The sequence below is a fragment of the Passer domesticus genome, chromosome 31 (genome assembly GCF_036417665.1).
Source record: "Passer domesticus isolate bPasDom1 chromosome 31, bPasDom1.hap1, whole genome shotgun sequence".
Lineage (NCBI taxonomy): Eukaryota > Metazoa > Chordata > Aves > Passeriformes > Passeridae > Passer > Passer domesticus.
Window position 1 is genome coordinate 2468696 of NC_087504.1, and position 21334 is coordinate 2490029.

A 21334-nucleotide genomic window follows, 5' to 3' on the forward strand; every position below is an offset into this window, starting at 1 on the left:
GAACACCCCCACCCCAAGGAGCTGCAAGAGGAGCTGAGGTAGAACGTTGTGCGATGGCTGCGCGGGGCCCTGGAACGCCCGTGGCGAGAAGGAGCAAAGGCAGAGGAAGAGGATTAGGAAGGAAAGGCATACATACATATCTCGGGAGATTCATCCGAGCCATCCGGACAATCCTTCTCCCCGTCACAGCGCCAGCCCTTAGATATGCACGTAATCTGATCTTTGCATGCAAACTGTTTGGGGCTACAAGTCTTCGGTGCTGGATGAGAAAAAGAAATAACGATAATAAACAACATCAGTTTCTTCCCAAGGACAAGTTGTTTCAAAAGAAAAATCAAATTTCAATTAAAGGCCAAGATTGGTTTAGGGTTTATTTTGGGGGGGAGGATGATTTCTTTCCTATGGCTTGGCAGAAGTTCGAGCCCGGCACCGGATCCATCAAGTTGCCCCTAAGGAAAGGAGGAAATTTAAGCTGGAGCATTAATTACACCGGGAGAAAACAGGAGTCGAGCACTGTGATGCGCTCGCAGATTTTAAAGATCATTTAACTTGGATGAATTAGCTCCTGGGAGCCAGAGGCGCTTCGTTTTCTGTGCTAGGCAAGAGAAAAACAGGGCAAAAACAAGAAAACCCAAATGAGAACAAATTAAAAAGTAATGCTTTTTTAAATCATGAGGACAACAGCAGGATGGGGATCCATCCATCCCATGTCCAGCACTCCGGGGAAGGCTGACCCCACATCCTTCATGGGACACGCAGGGAGGGAAAATACAGAGGGAAAACCAGAAGGAAAAGCCAAAATCCAGAGTCTGGGGAGGGAGAAAGGCTGGGAAGAGCCTCCTGCTCATGCCTTGGGGGGGTCACTGAGATGGGAGGGGACATTGCAATGAGGGGTCATTAAAATAGGGGTCACTAAAATGGGGGTCACTGAAATGGGGGTCACTGACATGGGAGGGGACATTGCAATGGGGGGTCATTAAAATAGGGGTCACTGAAATGGGGGTCACTGAAATGGGAGGGGACATTGCAATGGGGGGTCATTAAAATAGGGGGTCACTGAAATGGGGGTCACTGAAATGGGGGTTACTGAAGTGGAAGGGGACATTGCAGCCTCCCAAAAGGAGAGGACACAATGGGGGGGTCATTAAAATGGGGGTCTGAAATAAACTGAAATGAGGGGGTCACTGCACCCCTCAAACATGGGCTGAAATGGGGGTCACTGAAATGAGGGGGTCACTGCACCCCTCAAACATGGGCTGAAATGGGGGTCACTGAAATGGGGGTCACTGAAATGAGGGGGTCACTGCACCCCCCAAACATGGGCTGAAATGGGGGTCACTGAAATGGGGGTCACTGAAATGAGGGGGTCACTGCACCCCCCAAACATGGGCTGAAGTGGGGGTCACTGAAATGGGGGTCACTGACATGGGGGTCACTGAAATGAGGGGGTCACTGAAATGGGGGTCATTGACATGGGGGGGTGACAGCCATGGGGGGGTCACTGCCATGGGGGTCACAGCAATTGGGGGGCTCACTGCCAGCCCTGGGGGGGTCACTGTCCAGCCCCAGCCTTGGGGGGGTCACTGTCCAGCCCCAGCCATGGGAGGGGGGTCACTGTCCAGCCCCAGCCATGGGAGTGGCTGGAGCTCTTGCAAACCCAACACAACTGTGAGCCCTTGTTCAAGCAAAGGCAGCCACACACGCAATTCCCAAAACATTCATCTCGTGGCATCCCTGCTCTCCTGCCAAATTCCCCTCTCCCAGGATCCCCTTCACTTCCTGCTCAGCCCGGGAAAGGGGGGATTTCTGTGCCTGCATCTTCCTCCTGCCACGGGGCTGCTCCACAGCACAGGAGGCTGTGGAGAGAGGATGATGCTGTCCCTAATCCCAATCCCATCCCTGAAGGGTGGGAGGACACTTCCCACCCTGTCACAACCCTCGGAGCTGCTTTGCCTGAGCCGTTTGCTGTGATGGGAATGTGGCTCCTCCTGCCAACCTGCTTCCCTGCTTCCCTGCCTCCCTTCCTCCCCTGCTCACCGGCGGCGTGGGAGCTGCTGCTCGGCACAGCCAAGATGGAGACTGGACGGATCAAAATGGATGGAGCATCCCTGTCCTTCCTCTCCACCTTCCCTAGGCCAGAGGCACATCCCGAGCCTGTCCCCTTTCCCTTTCCTCCCCCCGGGCTCGGGGACAGGATCCTCTGCTCCAAATCCAGCCCTTCCACCCCCTCTTCCCAGTGGAACTCATCTGACGCCTCCATCTCCCAGGCACGGGCGCATCCAAGGCAGGATTCATTAAGAAAACCACAGCAAAGAGCTGACACTCTCGTGGGTTTCCTGCTCCTCCTCATCCTCCCAGGTCTCCAGCAGCCACAGCGTGACCTACGGCTGCGGCAGCCGCTGCAACCCACAGGTTTCACTTCCCGAAGGAGCAGGCAGAGCTACAGGAGGGCAAATCCCTGGGAACTCACTGCCAGCTGCTTGTTTGTGGGATGGGAAACTAGGAGCTTGTTTTGTACTGGACACACCAATCACAGAATTCACAGAATCACTGCGCTGGAAAAGAACTTCAAGACAATCGAGTCCAACCCAGACCCAACACCTCAACTCAACCCTGGCACCCAGTGCCACATCCAGGCTTTGTTAAACACACCCAGGGATGGTGACTGCACCACCTCCCCGGGCAGTCATTCCAGAACTTTATCGCCCTTTCTGTAAAAAAAACTTTTCCCTGATATCCAAACTAAATTTCCCTTGGTGCAGCTGGAGGCTGTGTGTGCTCTGGTTCTGTCAGTGCTGCCTGGAGAAAGAGCCCACCTGGCCACAGACACCTTTCAGGAGCTGTGCAGAATGATGAGGGCACCCCTAAATCTCCTTTCCTCCAGGCTGAGCACCCCCAGCTCCCTCAGACCTTCCTCACAGGATTTGGGTTCCAGCCCCTCACAGGGTTTGTGCCCCCAGCCCCTCACAGGGTTTGAGTTCCAGCCCCTCACAGGGTTTGGGTTCCAGCCCCTCACAGGGTTTGTGCCCCCAGCCGCTCACAGGGTTTGTGTTCCAGCTTCTCACAGGGTTTGGGTTCCAGCCCCTCTCCAGCCTCGTTGCCCCCTCTGGACAGGCTCAAGCATCTCAATCTCCTTCCCAAACTGAGGGGCCAGAACTGGACACAGCACTCCAGGTGTGCTGAGCACAGGGCAAGGATGACCTCCCTGCTCCTGCTGGCCACACCATTCCTGGAGCAGGGATGCTGGAAGGAATCATCACTCAGCACCTCCAGGCTGAGCATTCCCAGCTCCAGGACCAGAGCAGGAACACATGGGATTCCTCCCAAGCACCAACACAAACCATCCTGAGGATGGACACCTTCCAGACAGCAGCTGATCCATGCAGGATGACCCCAGAGCTCTCCTCACCACCACAGAGCACCCAAACCCATCCCCTCCACCATTCCCAACCACGGGAAGAACCAGAGGCACCGCGGCTCTGAGCAGGGACAGCATGGAAGGCGATCACCCCCGAGGCTCCTCAGCATTCCCTGCTCATTCCCCGTCCTGGCACGGCGTGTTCCCGGCGGGTTCAACACCCTCAGTGCCAGGTGGACAATCAGAGAAGGTGTCTCTGTTCAAGCACCCCTCGGACAGAGCCAAATTCCCTTCCCGGGGCGGGCGCTCGCCCCAGCGGCGGCGATGGCAGCGGAGCTCCGGCTCCGCGCTGGGGAATAAAGGCGCCTTCATCAGCGCACAATGAGCGGCTCAGAGCGGGGCCAGGGCAGCTGCAGGGACACGTCCCGGCCTTGGCAGCCACGGGAGAGAGACCCCGGCTCGAAAGGGGACAAAACCGCGCTGAAAAACACGGCGGAGGTTGGTGGAAATAGCGGAAAGGTGAGGGGGGACGGTGGGAAAATGAACACGCCCGAAGGAGGGTCAGAAAGGAGAAGAAATGGCATTAAAATGTGGCAATAAATAAATAAATAAATAAGTAAATAAATAAGTAAATAAATAAATAAGGACATGAAAAGTGGAGAAATAAAAGGGTCTCAAAAAAGGCATGGAAGAAAACAGCCCCCAAAGAGGCATGAAGTAAAAGAGGTCCCCAGAAAAAGGGCCAAAATATGAAGGGGACAGTGGGAAAATAAACACACCCAAAGGAGGGTCCAAAAGGAGAAGAAATGGCACTAAAATGTGAACAAAATAAATAAATAAATAAATAAATAAGGACATGAAAAGTGGAGAAATAAAAGCGTCTCAAAAAAGGCATGTAAGAAAAAGGTCCCCAAAAATGCATAAAATAAAAGAGGACCCAAAAAAAGGTCCTACCCCAAAAAAGGGCCAAAAGATGAAGGGGATGGTGGGAAAATAAACACACCCAAAGGAGGGTCAGAAAGGAGAAGAAATGGCACTAAAATGTGACCAAAAATAAATAAATAAAAAGGGATGGGAAAAGTGAAGAAATAAAAGGGTCTCAAAAAAGGCATGTAAGAAAACGGCCCCCAAAGAGGCATAAAATAAAAGAGATCCCAAGAAAAAAGGCCAAAAGGTGAGGGGGATGGTGGGAAAATGAACACGCCCAAAGGAGGGTCAGAAAGGAGAAAAAATGGCACTAAAATGTGACCAAAAATAAATAAAGTAATTAAAAGGGATGGGAAAAGTGGAGAAATAAAGGGGTCTCAAAAAAGGCACATAGGAAAAGGGCCCCCAAAGAGGTACAAAGGAAAAGAGATCCCCCCAAAAAAAGCCCTACCCGAAAAAAAGGGCCTCTCAAAAATGGGATAAAAAAGGCCAAAAAAAAGAGCCTACAAAAAATGAGACCCCCAGAAGGCTGGAAAAACAGAAAGGCCTGAACACAAAAATGGTCCGAAACCAAAATAGTCCAAATAAAAGGTCAAAAAAATCCATTTGGGTGCAAGAAATGGGAATTGCTCTCCAGGACAGGGTGCAAACAAACGTCCCAACAGCATCTCCCCAGGTGGGAAAGGGACCAAGAGCCTGAAGCAGAATTCCAAGAGCCTGAAGCAGAATTCCAAGAGCCTGAAGCAGAATTCCATGGACACGCAGAGGTTTTGTGGCCGGTTGGGAAAGGGGTTGGCAAACACAACCACCAAAAACCATCTGATTTTTCGCCTAAAATAAGAAATGGACACCAAAACGGGGCTGGTGGAGAAGCAAATCCTGAAGCAAAGACCACACCACCTTCATTCCATGGACGAGGATGACAGAAAAAGCTGGAGAGGGTGGAAGCGAAGCACAAAAATATGAAGGAGCTCCTGCCCTGCTTCCTCCTCAGGCCAGCTCCTCCTCCTCTCCTCGGGAGGAGGCGTCGGGCCAGGAAACGGCGCTGGCCGTAAATACGGGCTGGGATTCGCAAACCAGATGTTCTGGGGGAGAAGGGAGCACAAAAGGGAGGGAGCAAACCCACTCCAGAGGGAAATGTTCCCACTCCGTGCTCCTCCAGGTCTCCATCCCCACCTCGGGATGGAGCACCCCCAAAGCAGGGCAGGGTTTGGGGCAATTTCGGCCTTTTTTGGCAAAGGTTCCATCAGCGCCTTCATCCCAACGTTCCTCCTCTTCCTCCTTCCCTGTGGATCATTCATGGCCACTCTTCCCAGTCTGAGATGAGGCCACGGCCCCTGTGGGACCTTCCCAGTGCCAGCTTGGAATCTGTGACACGGAGCCTTGGAGTCACCCAGGACACAAAGTCAACCACATTCAACACACAAAACCCACCAAAACCACATCAGCCACTCGAGGCTTCCTTTCTCTCCCCCACATCATCCGTCCTTTGTCCCCAAACTGGAGAAAAAAAACGGGATTTGTTCAGTTTTTTGTGTTTTCAGAACTTCCAGACTACAGAAAAAAAAAAAAAACAGGATTTGCTCCATTTTTTGTGTTTTTGGAACTTCCAGAATACAGAAAAAAAAACCCCAGGATTTGTTCAGTTTTTTATGCTTTCAGAACTTCCAGACTACAGAAAAAAAAAACGAGGATTTGCTACATTTTTTGTGTTTTCAGAACTTCCAGACTACAGGAAAAAAAAAAAAACAAACAGGATTTGCTCCATTTTTTGTGTTTTTGGAACGTCCAGACTACAGAAAAAAAAACAGGATTTGCTCAATTTTTTGTGTTTTCAGAACTTCCAGAATACAGGAATAAAACAGGATTTGTTCAGTTTTTTGTGTTTTCCGAACTTCCAGACTACAGGAATAAAACAGGATTTGTTCAGTTTTTTGTGTTTTCAGAACTTCCAGACTACAGAAAAAAAAAGAAAAAACAGGATTTGCTCCATTTTTTGTGTTTTCAGAACTTCCAGACTACAGAAAAAACCAGGATTTGTTCAGTTTTTTGTGTTTTCAGAACTTCCAGTGTCCTGGAGTTTCTCTGCAGCCTCAGGACAGGAACTGGGAAGGCCAAAGGCTGGAGCCCATCCTGCTCCCTCCTCCCTGGGCTGGGGCTCCAGGCTGATCCTCAAACCCCAAATCCAGCAAATTTTCCGCCTCCCAAAAGCTGAACCGGGTAATAGAGACATTTAAAATACCAAACCCTCAGGTTTGAGGCACATTTTTCCGGGGGGGGGGGAAAGGGAAAGGAAAGCTCAGCTGTTTGTTTTGCATTTAAGCACACCATCCCAAAACAGTTCAAATGCATTTTTGCCATTCTTCCATCCGGCCCCCTCGGAAAGGGGAAGATTCAAACCAGATCCCTGCTCCAGAGCTTCCAGGACCGACAGGGCTCCCGGCCATTCCCGCAGGTATGCGGGGCTGGGGGAGGGGGACGCCTCATTGCTAAGTAAATATTGACTTTAAAATACGGTTTTTCCCCCCCTTTTCCCTTCAAGTCGGACTATGGAATCACGAGGCATTCACCTTCCTCAAACAAACAAAAAAAAAATTACGATTTGGAGAGGGAAAGGCTGGCTCTGCTGTGCCAGAGGTGTTGGAATGGCAGCTCTGTGGCATTCCTGGGACAGGGTTCACTCTGATTCTCCCCGTTTTTGGAACCCCCAAGGAGACAACAACAAATCCAAGCAGAAGCAAACCCCACCCATCACCTCAACCTCAGTGTTCTGCTCTTCTCTGCTTTTCCATCCCTGGTTTCCACCCGTGTTCCCAGCCCTGACCAAGGGATGATGCTGGTGGGAAAATCCCAGATATTGCTCCTAAACCCATCCTGGAGTGCAGGCAGGGCTGGCACACCCCAGAGGAACAGGCAGGATGGGCCCAGCACCCTCTGCTCATTCCCAAATCCCAGCAGCAATTCCTGGCCCTTTCCCAGGCAGGATGGGCCCAGCACCCTCTGCTCATTCCCAAATCCCACCAGCAATTCCTGGCCCTTTCGCAGGCAGGATGGGCCCAGCACCCTCTGCTCGTTCCCAAATCCCACCAGCAATTCCTGGCCCTTTCCCGGGCAGGATGGGCCCAGCACCTTCTGCTCATTCCCAAATCCCACCAGCAATTCCTGGTCCTTTCCTGGTTAGGATGGGCCCAGCACCCTCTGCTCGTTCCCAAATCCCACCAGCAATTCCTGGCCCTTTCCTGGGCAGGATGGGCCCAGCACCCTCTGCTCGGTCCCAAATCCCACCAGCAATTCCTGGTCCTTTCCTGGGCAGGATGGGCCCAGCACCCTCTGCTCATTCCCAAATCCCACCAGCAATTCCTGGCCCTTTCCTGGGCAGGATGGGCCCAGCACCCTCTGCTCATTCCCAAATCCCACCAGCAATTCCTGGCCCTTTCCTGGGCAGGATGGGCCCAGCACCTTCTGCTCATTCCCAAATCCCACCAGCAATTCCTGGCCCTTTCCCGGGCCGGATGGGCCCAGCACCCTCTGCTCATTCCCAAATCCCACCAGCAATTCCTGGCCCTTTCCCGGGCAGGATGGGCCCAGCACCTTCTGCTCATTCCCAAATCCCACCAGCACATTCCTGGCCCTTTCCTGGTTAGGATGGGCCCAGCACCCTCTGCTCATTCCCAAATCCCACCAGCAATTCCTGGCCCTTTCCCGGGCAGGATGGGCCCAGCACCCTCTGCTCATTCCCAAATCCCACCAGCACATTCCTGGTCCTTTCCTGGTTAGGATGGGCCCAGCACCCTCTGCTCATTCCCAAATCCCACCAGCAATTCCTGGCCCTTTCCCAGGCAGGATGGGCCCAGCACTCTCTGCTCATTCCCAAATCCCACCAGCACATTCCTGGTCCTTTCCTGGGCAGGATGGGCCCAGCACCTTCTGCTCATTCCCAAATCCCACCAGCACATTCCTGGCCCTTTCCCACTGCTCTTGCTCCACATTTTCCCATTATTTCCCACCTGGACACTCCCCATGGCAAGGGACAGCCATCCCTGCCCCTGGCACACGGATTGGGAGCAGCTGGATCCCCGCACTGGGCACCCCAGGGATGAGGAGACGCCATCCCAATGTCCCCCTTTGGGGTCAAACAAGAGGTGACAACTGCAGGGTCCCCCCCAGGATGGAATTCCAGCAGGCAGGACCTGCCGCGGCCGCCTCCAAACCCAGACAAAGGAGCAGAGCGAGGATGAGGGGGGCACAGGGAGGAGGAGGAAGGACGGCCGAGCGCATCCCAAGGGAGGCAGGAGATGGAGGCAGGAGCTGCCCACAGCATCCCCGCGGAGGTGGCGGGGGGGAAGGGGGATAAAAATCGTCTAAAATCAGATTGCGGCTGCCAGGGCTGCGTCCATCCCGCAGCTCGGCGTCACCTGACTTCAAACGCATCCGGGGGGGGACGATTTCCATCAGGAAATCTGCGAGGAATGCGCTCCCCCCCCCTGCCCGCCCAGCCCCTTCCCCTCCCGCTCCCCGGGCTCCAGCAGCTCCGCCGCCTTCACATGAAATCCATTAAAAAAAAAAAAAAAAAAAAAAAAAAAAGGGAATAAAGGAAAGATTTGCATTTTAAACCAAATTCAGGAGCCGGCAGAGCCGTGCCGGAGCGAGATCCGCCCCCCCCCGCGTCCCCTCCCGAGAGTCCGCAGCAGAACGAGCTGAAAAATGGCAGGAGATGGAGCCAGATGAAACGAAAGCTCCGGCACTGCCAGAACTGGGGATAATAATAATAATAAAAGGAAAAAAAAGAAAAAAAAAAAAAGAGCTGGATCATCCAGACTGTGGTGGGGAGGGGCAGCTCCAACCCCACAGCCAAGGGGGATTCAAGGGAGAATCCCGTTTTTTGGGTGTTATTCTTTTTGCAGCTTATCTGCAATTTAAATGGTACTAAAAAAAAAAAAAAAAAAAAAGGCGTGGGGGGTGGGAGGAAAAAAGGGGAAGAAAAATTTGCAGCCAGGAGAAAGGGGCTTAAATCCTCTGGGGTGCAGTTGGATGGGCTGCAGGCAGCCCTGGCCTGTGGCAATCCCTGCCAGGGTCCCCGTGTCCCCTTTTTTCCTTCCTCCCAGGATGGATGGGGAGGGGGCAGCGGGCCTACAGAGCCCCCCCACCTCCCCTACCTGCCCAGCCTTTATTCCCTGGATTTATCCTGGCAATAGGAGCGGGATGTTTATACCCTGGGCAGTTGGGAACCCAAACAGGATCCGCTGTGGTTATTTATGGCCTGTGGCTGGAGCTGATAACGCTCCCTCCAGAGCCCTGCCTGCGCTGGGGAATAAAGCAATTCCACAGCATAGATTAATAGGCATTTCATCCCAGCAGCTGGAAAGGAGGGAGGGAGGGAGGGGAGAGGAGGCTGCCAGGGGCTTGGTGGGGCAGGAGGGTCTGTGCTTCCTCCCGCCGGGCCGGGCATCAGCTCGCCAAGGCTTTCAAAGGGCTGGAGCCTGGCCAGAACCATTGGCCTTAATTCATTAGTCAACTCAATTTCGCTGCCTCCGCAAATAAGGACTTTGTCTGGGATGGGGAAACGGAGCAGAGCAGCTATTGTGCCCTGGGAGCGGGCAGAAAGGGCCCTTTGAGAGGACACTCTGCTGGAATAAAAGTCACTTTTATCCCAGAATAATTAGCATGCTCTGAGTACACTAATTATTCCGGCATAAAGGGACTTTTATTCCCGAGCAGCGCGGCCGCGCGGGGAGTTGCTCTGGATTCGGCTCCACCTGCCCGTGTGTGAACGTAGCCAGGGATGATCCGGCTGGGATTTGGGATCCTTTTGGGGTGGCCACACCTGTGGGTCCTCACTGGAGCACACACGGGGGTCCCACCCCAGGTGGGGCAGGGTCACCCCCCAGGAGATGCTGGATGCTCCCAGAGGCTGGAAAACAGCAAGGCATGAGGACATGGAGAGCCAGACCTGTTCCAAGCCTCCAGGTCACCTCCTGAGGTCCCCAGGTCCCTCCTGGGGGACCTCAGGGCATCTCCCAGCTCTGGGGAGCACAAGGTCACGGAGCCACCATGGCACGGCACAATCTCCTGGGGCTTCAAGGTCTCTCCATGGATAACAACACCACGGCCCTGCCCTGCTCCTGCCACAGCTCAATTCCCATCCCAGTCCCCAAAACCAAGCCCAGCCAGCCCGTGGGGACACGGCTCCAGTCACCAGCACAGCAAACACGTGCTGCCGGTGAGGGCGAAGCTTTGGGGATTCCTTGAGAGCACATCCTGGAAAAGCAGGTCCTGCACGGCTTCCAGGTGGCAGCTGCTCCACTGGAAAAACATCCCTGGCACGGTGGAATGTCCCATCTGTCCTTAACTGGTACAAACGGTGACAGGGGAATTGGCACAGCCATCCCTGGGCTGATGCTGCGCCCCAGATGCCACCTGACCCCTTGGCATCTCCACCGGATGCTCCCAGGAGGTTCCTGCGGGTCAGGAATCCTGCTTTCACTGGTTTAAACCTCTGTAAGTTGCAGGAGAAGAAAATTTAGGATTTTATACAGCTGAAAGGGCGTGGGGATGGCATCAGAGCAAGGATCTGGTGAGTAAACCAGCCTCCAAATCCGCTTTTTCCCGGGGGAAAACACGCTCCAGGCCGGCCGAGGAGAGGCTGAGCAAACCCAGCTGGAAGGGCCGGGGGCTGCGGCAGGAAACGGAGCCTCGGACACGGGCACGGACCCAAGGATGCGGGGCCGGGCCGGGGCGGAGGCGGCGGCACCGCCCCGCTCCACGCGGCGCTCGCCCCGGTGCCCCGCAGCATCCGCCCCGGCGCTGGGAAAGGCGGCTGCAGCGGGAAGTATTAAACCCAAGTGCTTCCTTTTGCAAACAATAAAAAAAAAGCAGCACGGTACCCGCCGGGAGGAAAGCTTTCACAGCTTTTCCCCGCGCCGGGAGGCGGAGGGGTGCAGCTCCCGGCGCATGGAGAGGATGGGGTCACTGAAAGCGCCGTGGTTTGGGGTGTGTGTGCGCCCCTAAATGTCATAAATCATCTGGAGCCGCTCTCGCGGCAGGGACAGAGCCAGGGGTGGTGACACCGGCAGCAGGGGACAGGTAAAATGTGGCACCAGTAGAGGCTGGAGTGGGTGGGCACACGCTGGCAGCCCCCCAGCAGCATGCCCGAGGGCAGGGTGGGCACAGGGGCATCCTGCTGCTCCCCAGGGCCGAGGGTTTGTGTCCCTGTGCCATCCTTTAGGCCACGACATTCCCGTTCTGAGAAAATCAGCGGGTGCCAGCATGGAAGCAGAGAGGGGACACCAGGTCCTGAGGAGCCCCGGGCAGGGCCAGGGGGTGCAGACACCCCTGCACGAGCTGTGCCCTCACTGTTGGCCATGAGTGACCCAGGAGCACGAGCCCGTGCCCACAAACAAAGAGCTGCAGGTAAAGGGGTGAGATCGATGCCATTCAAAGCCCTCAGCACATTTCAATTCTTGCCTGGCAGCCCCCAGCAAACCAACCTGTGCCCACAAACAAAGAGCTGCAGGTAAAGGGGTGAGATCGATGCCATTCAAAGCCCTCAGCACATTTCAATTCTTGCCTGGCAGCCCCCAGCAAACCAACCCGGCCATCCCCAGGGAGGCGGGGGCGTGGGGGCAGCAGCAGGACGGCTCCCAAAGCCTCCCCCAGCTGGAATCCTCCTCGGCTCCCTCACCAAGGCGTGGATGGCAGAGCCCTGAGGCCAAGAGCAGCGACCCCTCCCCACCTCCTGACACTGCAGCCCCCCAGCTCGGCAGCAACCCCCACACTCAACCCACACCTGCACAGGATGTGACCCCCAAAACCTGCCCATCCTCAGGATAAGACCCCTCCCCAATATCTGCCTGTCCCCAGGATAAACCCCCAACACCTGCCCATCCTCAGGATAAACCCCCCACCCAATACCTGCCCATCCTCAGGATAAACCCCCCACCCAATACCTGCCCATCCTCAGGATAAACCCCCCACCCAATACCTGCCAATCCTCAAGACAAGACCCCCCAGTACCTGTCTGCCCCCAGAATGGGACCCCCAAAACCTGCCTATCCTCAGAATAAGACCCCTCCCCAATATCTGCCTGTCCTTAGGATAAGACCCCCAACACTTGCCCATCCTCAGGATAAGACCCCTCCCCAATATCTGCCTGTCTCCAGCATGACACCCCCCAATACCTGCCCATCCTCAGGATAAACCCCCCCCAATATCTGCCTGTCCCCAGCATGAGACCCCCCCAATACCTGTCTGCCCCCAGAATGGGACCCCCAAAACCTGCCCATCCTCAGGATAAGACCCCCCCAGTACCTTCTTGTCCCCAGGATGTGACCCCCAACACCTGCCCATCCTCACCGTGGTCTCATTTGGAGAAACAACATCTGGCAAAAGGCTAATTAGTCCACTCCATTAAAGATGCAACTTGCAACTCAATTAGACTCCCTCCCAGACATCCACAATTCCCACTGCTGCCCCAATCCACACATTTTGGAGATCACAGAGCTGCTCTCACCTTCCTGACACTCCCAGGAGCTCGGGATGCTCTTCCCATCCCTCCCCTCCGTGTCACAGTCCCACCGGAGGAGCTCAGAGCTGCCAGCAAGGTCGTTATCCAAGAATTCTGCTGCCAGCCCCAGGAGCTGTGCTGGGACTGTCTGTGATCCTGCACAGCATCTGCATGACTGCAGCTCCAGCCTGCTCCGTTCCCTGGCTCAGGAAGGACACTGGAGTCTAAATTTAGCCCCAGAAATGGTCAGACCACGTTGGGGAACGCAACCTCTCACGTTGGAATAACATCCACAACATCCTCACGGCCCACCCTGTGTTTTTCCTTCAAAAATAAGAGTGGCACAGCAAAGAAAACAACGAGTTTGAGCAGAGTTAGAAAATGCTGAAAATATTTTCAGCGGGCAGGTCGGGCTGCCCAGGAGCGGCACGTGGAAAGGGCTGGAAAGTTCAGTCAGCAGCAAAAGCTGGGCTGTAAATAGCTCGAGGTGGCCTTGGATTGCAAAATCCCAAGGAGAGGGGGAAAAGCATCCCCTGGAAAACAAGCTGCAGCCGGGGCAGATGCTCTGTTTGGGAGAGACTGAGGATGGCAGGGGTGGATGAAAAACGTCCTCGGGCACTCAGCACCATCGGCCACCAAGCCCAAGTCCCCGGAGAGGGATGTCCCTGGGAACACAGCTGGACACGCTCTGTGGGAGGTGATGGAGATCAAATTCATCCCAAGCACAAGGAGGATGGGTCCTGTCAGCCTGGCAAGGGCAGGACTGTGGGAAGGAAAGAGGCTGATGCATCTGCTGCTCTCAGTCCAAGCCAGCTGCCACTCCTGGGGTCCAAGGAGCCCCTTCCCAACCCTGGGACCACTGGATTCACCCCAGTGGAGCCCCATGGGGTGAGCTGGGAGAGGACTCTGGGCTTGGCAGGCAGCTCTCACAGACTCAGGGCTCAGACCCCGTCAGGGCTGGGAGCTCTGGGTGGCACAAGGAAGGATTTATCCGCACCAGGAAAATGCTCGGAGTGGATCTGGGAACTGAAATCATCCCCACGGCTGGAAGAGGAACCTCCTGCCCCATGACAAAGCCGCGGGCTCATCGTCGTGCTGACTCAGCAGGATGTGGCACATCCTGTGTGTCCTCCCCTCTCTCCCCGGGCACTGCACGGCCCCGAGGGCCCGGCCCTGGCTGTGACTTCTGTGATTTCGGGAAGCACCTCCCATACAAACCCTTGCTGGTCAAAGGACGCTTGCAGAACCACGAGTTCCTGCACCCTTCTGGAGAGGCTCCATCCAAAGGACCATCCAAGGGCTTGGGACAGCTCCCCAAAGGCACAGCCAGACCCCTGGGGTGCTCTGGGGGGGGTCACAGACACGGGCACAGCTCCTGGGTGGCCAAACACCATCCCCACGAGCTGTCCCATCCTGAGATGGTGGGAAATCCTCAGCAGCAGGATCCCCCTGATCCTTCCTCACCAGTGCTGCTGCACCTGGATGAGCCTCACGGGACACACCAGGCAGCCACGGGGCAGGCGAGTGCTGGCACAGACCCCAGTGCCCGTTGTCCTCACCCTGCCACCACCACCAGCTCTACAGATGCTCCCAGTTGCTGCCCAAAGGGCTCCTGGCCCTCACCCTGCCCACCCTCCATCCCCCTCCCCACCTCAGTGAGCACTGGGAGGTGACCTGGATGTTGTCACAACCTTGAGGGGCAGCCAGGTCCCCCCGTGCCCTCCTGGAGGGGGAGGGAGTCGTGGTCCCTGCCCAAACACCCCCATCCCAGGCAGCGGGAGGATGGATTTTGGGAGCCAACCCTCTCTCCTCAAAGCTTCTCGTGCCCCCACCCCGTCCCCTCGGCTGACTCCAGGGCTGTTTTCAGGACCCCACCCAGCAGCTGCTTTACGCAGCTTTTCCCTTCATTTGTCTCTGATTTTCCACTCCAATCCTGCTGTTCCTGTGAGGAGAGGAGAGGGGAACGCAGCAGAGCAGAGCCTGGACAGCCCCACTGGGCATCCACGGGTCAGGCACGGGCTGGGGCCACAGAGGAACCACAGAACACCAGCTCTGCTAGAGAAGGATGCTCCAGAAACCAGGACCCTGGAGGCACAGGCTGGTTTTGCTCCTCATCATCCCAACCAGCTCCTGACACCGGAGGAAAAGCATCACCAGCTGGAGCAGCCCCCGCTCCTTCCCGGTTCGCAGGCTCCCCCGGAGCACATGGAACCGGCACGGAGAGAACACGAGGAGCGAGTGGTGGGGCTGAGACACCCAAGGTGAGGGGGCTGCCACAGCTGCTGCCACCCCCACGGCGCCCACTGAGCCTCAGGAGCTTCGGAAGCGGCGAGGAGGCGACGCCTCAGCTTCACCCCAAAGCTGGCACCGCTGCCAGGGATGCTCCAGAGCTGCCAGGGATGCTCCAGAGCTGCCAGGGATGCTCCAGAGCTGCCCCATCAGTGCTTGTCATGGACAGAGAGGACTCAGAGCCAGAGGTCAGTGCTCTCACTGGACACCACAGCAGCACCAGGAACTTCTCAGAGCCCCACGGGGCTGCTGGAAGCTCAGTTGTCCTGCTGGGATGCTCCACACGGGAATGTTGGACACTGCGTGGAGGAACCCCACCAGGCACTGCCCCTCCAGCAGCTCCTTCTCCTCCCAGCACCTCAAACCTCCACTGTTCACCTGCACTGAACCCAGAGCAGCTCCGGGCGTGTCCGTGCACGCTTAGGGAAGCAGCGTGTGCACACCCACACGTGTGCACACGCATGGGAACACACGGAAAAACACACGGGAAAACACCTGGGAACCCCTGGGAAAACACAGGGACGCACAAGGGGACATGCCAGACCACCAAGGTGGCAAGAGGGAAGTGCTGCACCAAAACACCCCAGCCGCCCTCAAGCACAGGTATTTCCAAAACTGGAACAGGGTGATCCCGGCCTGCCCTCACTCCACTCCTGGGGTTCTGCCAGGGTCCAGGGATGCCCCATGCCACCCCAGAGAGTGGCACAGGACCGGGCAGACAGGAGCTGCACACCAGTGCCCTTTGTTCCCCCATGGAAGAGATTTCTCCCGCCCCACAGCTGGACTTTGTCCTCCTCTCCTCCAGGAAAAAGCAAAGAGCTTCCAGAGCTGCAAACAGAGGCCGTGAGAGTGAGGAATTGGCTCTCCAGACAAGGATGGGGACATGTACCCTGCTCCCAATGACATCCTGGCCTCTCCCAGGGCCCCACTGCACCCAGCTGGGGCAGTGGGAGACTTGAATCAGGGAAACCAGAGCCCAGCCAGCACCACCAGGGTTGAGGCACCAGCTCAGGTGGCACCTTGGTGGCACATTCTGCCCTCTAACCGAGCCAACCACGTGCTTGTGGTGCCTCCACATCCGCCACATGCCTCCACATCCTCCCCACCCACAGCCTGACACAGCTCCCAGCACCCCGAGGTGGTGGGACAGCACCTCATCCCCATCACAGTCCCCAAAAGGGAGCCCCTGAGGAGGGGGACGTGCACCAGGAGGAAGGAGAGTGTCCCTGACCCTCTCCAGCTCCCGGGGTGTGGAGAAGAGGATGGAAGAACTTCCCTCCAGCTCATCATCTCCCCGCAGCCTGGTTTCCAAAGGCAACGCAGCTTATGCAATGAGCGATGCCTCCCTTCCGCCCCCACCAACTTCTGGATCCGCCGGCTGCTCCGAGCCACCTCCGAGCCACCTCCGAGCGGGGACGGCACCTCTGGGACCTCGTGTCCCCGGAGGGGTGACCCCGGAGGGCTCAGCTGCTGGCCACCTGCAGCGCCGAGCTCACCGGGAGGGTGCCAGCGGCTCAATCAGCCCTGCAGGTGCCACCGGGGGGGGGCTGCAGGGTGCCCGGGGCTGCTCCGCTGCTGTCACCTCCCTCCAAGGGACACAGATCAAGTGTCCGCAGCCCCAGTGGGGTGAGGAGGGGCTGGAGGATGGAAACCACAGGCTCCGGCCTCCTGCAGCCCCAGACATGAATCTGGGGCAGGGATCTGGCGTTTGCCCAAACCTCCTCCTCCTCCTCCATCCCTCGGACCCGGTGATGGGTCAGATGCCGCCACTGCCACGACACCAAATCCCTTCTCCCGCTTTGCAAAGAAACGGGACAGACAAACCTCCCCCTAAACCAAAACCCAAACCCCTCTCGCTCATCCATCACCCTGGCCTCTCATTTCACCAGGCCATTCCCGCTCGGGCAGAGGGGAACCCATCACAGCAAAGCCGAGACTCCCCCATTTCGCTGCTTTTGAAGGAAAAAAAACCAGCCCGGAGCGTCCAAGCGTTGCGAGAACTTCGCCACGGCCGCCGGTTCCCGGCTGGAGCCGCTGCCAGCGCGGAGCACGGGCGCTGCCAAGAGCGGCCCCTCGCACATTCCCAGCCCGGCCATGGAGCTGACGAGCTCAAGAATTCACTGAATAGATCAATAAGGGCCGGGAACGCGACGTGCGCGGCTTGGGAACGAGCGGCTGGCAAAGAGCTGGATGGACCCATGGAGGGGGGGGGAGGATGGACAAACGGACACACGGATGGGGGAACGGACAGCCCCGGTGGTTGGATAAACACATTGCCAGTGCCACCAGGCCCGGTCACAGCCAAACTCCGCAGCCGGGCGTCGCGGCTCCGGGAGAAGCAGCCCCGGTTATGCAAGAGGGGGAGCGTGGGGCGAGGCCGGGCTGTCACGGGCACCCCTGGGACCGGTGGGACCCCGGACCCGGTCACCCCCGGCACACCGGGAACCCCCAGTCGCGGTTCCCGCAGCGGTGCTGAGCTCCAACTTTCCTGCTTGGCTGCGGGGAAAACTTTGGATTCCAGAGGAAAATGGGATGGAGGGCGGGTGGGAGCCACGGGAACGGGCAAAGAGGAGAAAACGGGGAGCGCCAGCGAGCGGCCCCCGCGGCTGCGGGGGGAACGGGGCGGGGGGCGCATCGCGCGCTGCGGAGCGGTGCGGGGAGGACGCGCCTCCCCAGTCCGGCCCGCAGCTCCCCGCTGCTCCCCGGTCCCTCCGGTGTCCCCGCGGCGCGGCGGGGCCGGGCTGCGCCCGCTCTGCTTTGTCACGGCGGCGGCGGCGGGGGTTGGGGGGGGGGGGACGCGCGGCGCCCCCCGCCCCCTCCCCGGCCCGGCCGAGCCCCGCGCCCCCCGACAGCGGCTGCGGGGCCGCGCCTCCCCCTCCCCGCCGCTGTCCCCCCCCTCCCCGCCGGTATCGCCCCGCGGGGGTCCGGCCCCGCCGCCCCCCGACTCACCTTCGAGGGCGCGGGCGGCGGGCGCGGCCAGCAGGGCCAGGAGGCTCCCGGCGAGGGCCAGCAGCGGCCCCATGCCGGCGGCTCGGCGGCGGCGGCGGCGGCGGCTCCTCACGCCGTGCTGCCCGTGGGGCGGCGCGTCCCGGGCCCGCGCACCGACATCCGCGGGGGGCGGGCGGGGGCGGGCCGGCGGCCGGGCCGGGCCGGGCCGGGGGGCGGGCGGACCTTCCGGGCTGGGCGGCGGCGGCGGCGGCGGGGCCGGGGGGCGGCGGGGGATGGGATGGGGAGGGGGGGGGGGGTCTGCGCGCGCCGCCGCCGCGGCGGAGGGAGGGCGGTGATTTTTTGGGGAGGGGGGGGGGATGGAGCGCGCGCCGCCGCCCGCCTGACGTCACCGGGCTCGAGCCGCCGCCGCCGCGGACGGGAACGGGGAGGGGGGGGGGGGGGGGACACGCGCGTGGCGGTGGAAGGGGGGGGGTCCTACGCGCATGCGCGTGCGGTGCCGGGGCTGCGCCCCCCGGTGGGTGTGGGCAGGGACGGGGTCCGGTGTCGGTACCGGTATCGGTCGCGGTATGGTCCGGTGTCGGTGTCAATAATGTACAGGCAGGGCTGCGGTGCCGGTGCCGGTATCGGTGTCAGTGTGGTCCGGGAGGGGTCCGGTGCCGGTGTCGGTGTCAGTACGGTACGAGCAGGGGACCGGGGCCGATATCAGTGTCACTGTGGTACCAGCAGGGGTCCGGTGCTGATGCCGGTATCGGTGTCAGTATGGTACCGGCAGCGGTCCGGTGCCGGTGCCGGTATCGGTGTCAGTATGGTACCGGCAGGGGTCCGGTGCCGGTGCCGGTATCGGTGTCAGTATGGTACCGGCAGGGGTCCGGTGCCGATGCCGGTATCGGTGTCAGTATGGTACCGGCAGGGGACCGGTCCCAGTGTCGGTGTCAGTATGGTACCGGCAGGGCTCCGGTGCCGGTGCCGGTATCGGTGTCAGTATGATACCGGCAGGAGTCCGGCGCTGGTATCGGTGCTGGTGTCAGTATGATACCGGCAGGGGTCCGGTGCCGGTATCGGTATCGGTGTCAGTGTGGTACCGGCAGGGCTCCGGTGCTGGTGTGGTACACGTACCGCGCTGCGGGTCCCGCGCCCACACGCGGTCCCCGCCCGGCCCTGCTGTGGTGGTCCCCCGGTGAGGGGGAAGCCCAGCTCCCCTCTACCGGCACACGGGGTCAGAAACGGACGAGGCAGCAGGACCCTCATCATCCTCAGGGGCAGCGGGACCCTCGGCTCCTCTCAGGGCTGCAGGACCCTCACTGTCCCCAGGGCTCCGGGCCCTTTGCCATCCCAAAGGCAACAGGAGCCTCGCCGTTCTCCCAGGACAGCAACACCACCAGCACCCCAAGGGCGGTGGGACCCTCACTGTCCCCCCAAGGCAGGGGGTCCCCTGTCACCCCCCAGGGCACAGGAGTCCGAGGATAGTGGGACCCTCACTGTTCCCCGAGGCAAGGGTCCCTTGCCACCCCCCAGGGCAGCAGGACCCTCACCATGTCCAAAGATTGTGGGACCCTCACTGTCCCTCCAAGGCAGGGATCCCGTGTCATCCCCCAGGGCACAGGACCCTCGCCATGTCCAAGGGCAGTGGCACTCCCCTCACTGTCCCCCCAAGGCAGGGGGTCCCTTGTCACCACCCAGGACACAGGACCCTCGCCAAGTCCGAGGGCAGTGGGACCCTCATTGTCCCCCAAGGCAGGGGGTCTCTTGTCATCCCCCAGAGCACAGGACCCTCGCTATCCCCCCAAGGCAGGGGTCCCCTGTCACCCTCCAGGGCACAGGACCCTCGCTATCCCCCCAAGGCAGGGCTCCCCTGTCACCCCCCAGGGCAGCAGGACCCTCGCTGTCCCCCCAGCTGTCCCTGCAGGGGCTATGGGAGCAGGGCTCAGGATCGGGGGGACCAGAACAGCAGAGCCCCATCATGGGGGTCCCACCATCCGCAAGGCCGGCCATCACTCACCCAACTCCGGTTTTGACTGAGAACCGTGACGTCAGAGCCAGAGCCGTGACGTCATCCGCCCGCCATGCCTGCCAGGGCCCGGGGCTGAGGAGGGAGATGGGCAGCGGTGCCGTCATCGGGCACCATGCGACCCCTCCGCGTGATGTCATATGTTTTTTTAATTATGTCACACGCCCGCTCTGCCCCACCCCGCTCAGGCAGCTGCGGGGGGGGAGGGTGATTCAGGCGCCAGATGTTCGGGAGAAGGTCCAGATGTTGCCGGGACGCCGCCCCTGCAGAAGCGCCGGGGTGGCAAAAAGCGCGGTGTAACGGGGTGGGCTGGAGGGTTCTGGGGCCGGCTCTGTACCCCCCATTCCCCCAGAGCCCCCAAACGTCGCACAGGACCCGGGGAGCGGGTGCGGTTCTGATTCCTCCCACCACGTGTAGGTCCCGGTCAGCGCTCCGCAGCCCCCTCCCCACTCGAGACCGTGCTGAACGGGGGCGTGGGGAGGCCGGGAAGCCCCTTCCCAGTCCCGAGCAGCCGCGGCGGGTGTCCGCTCTTCCCGGGATGTCCCGGCGCGCAGCGGACCAGCCGCGCTTACGGGGCCCCCGGGCGCGTTTGATGCTGGAAATGGCAGCACGGAGAGTTCGCTGGCGCCACGGCGGGAGGAGCCGGGGGATGCAGGGACCCCGGGGCCCTGCCCCAGCCCCGGTACCGCATCCCCAGCCCCGGTACCGCGTCCCCGGTCCCGGCAGCACCGGGCCCGCCGCTCTCGGTTCGCCCCGGTGGCACCGCGGTGCGGCAGCGCCCCCTGGCGGCCCCCACTGCCCCGTGCTGCCCCGCCGCTCCGGTGGGCGCGGGGGTCGGAGCGGCCGAAGGAGCGCCCCGGGGTACGGCGGGTACCCCCGTGAAGCACCAAGCCCCCCCAAACAACCAGCACCCCTTTTCAGTGCCCCCGTGTTCGGTTCGGTACCGGAGGGCGCAGCAGAGGCGGGCACAGCCCGGGACCAGCCACGGGCTCGGACCCCAGGACGGGGACCGGGGTTCAAACCGTGCGGGAAAGATGCAGCCCGGGACTAACGGTGAAGATGCACACGGGAACAGCGGTGCCACGGAACCGGGCCGGTCCCGGTGCGGGAATGGGCGGGGGGCACCCACGGGGGTGGGCGGGGGGCTCGGAAGGGCGGCAAAGAGGGACCTGGTTAGAGCAGGAGTAGGGTGAGGAGCGGGTGTCACCGATGGGGCGGGGGGACACGCGTGGGTGTGGGGGGGCGGAAAGGGGCAGATGTGCGGTCAGGAGTGGGATATGGGGTAAAAGTGTGGGATATG

At 59.5% G+C, this 21334-nt stretch overlaps 1 protein-coding gene across 8 annotated transcripts in view; it reads right to left on the reverse strand.

Moving 5' to 3' along the window:
- The window catches only part of LRP1 (LDL receptor related protein 1), a 98548-nt gene extending 80356 nt beyond the window's left edge, over window positions 1-18192 (reverse strand). For 7 of the 8 annotated variants that reach the window (XM_064401205.1, XM_064401201.1, XM_064401199.1 and 4 more), the window contains exons 1-2: window positions 18027-18189; window positions 137-259 (exon numbers count right to left, since the gene is read on the reverse strand). In XM_064401205.1, coding sequence (XP_064257275.1) covers window positions 137-259; window positions 18027-18099 — 196 coding nt within the window. In that variant the 5' untranslated portion in view covers window positions 18100-18189. Of the gene's footprint in view, window positions 1-136; window positions 260-18026 lie in introns of all 8 variants that reach the window. The other variant, XR_010351370.1, reaches the window with a different exon arrangement.
- Between the last annotated feature and the right edge of the window lie 3142 nt (window positions 18193-21334).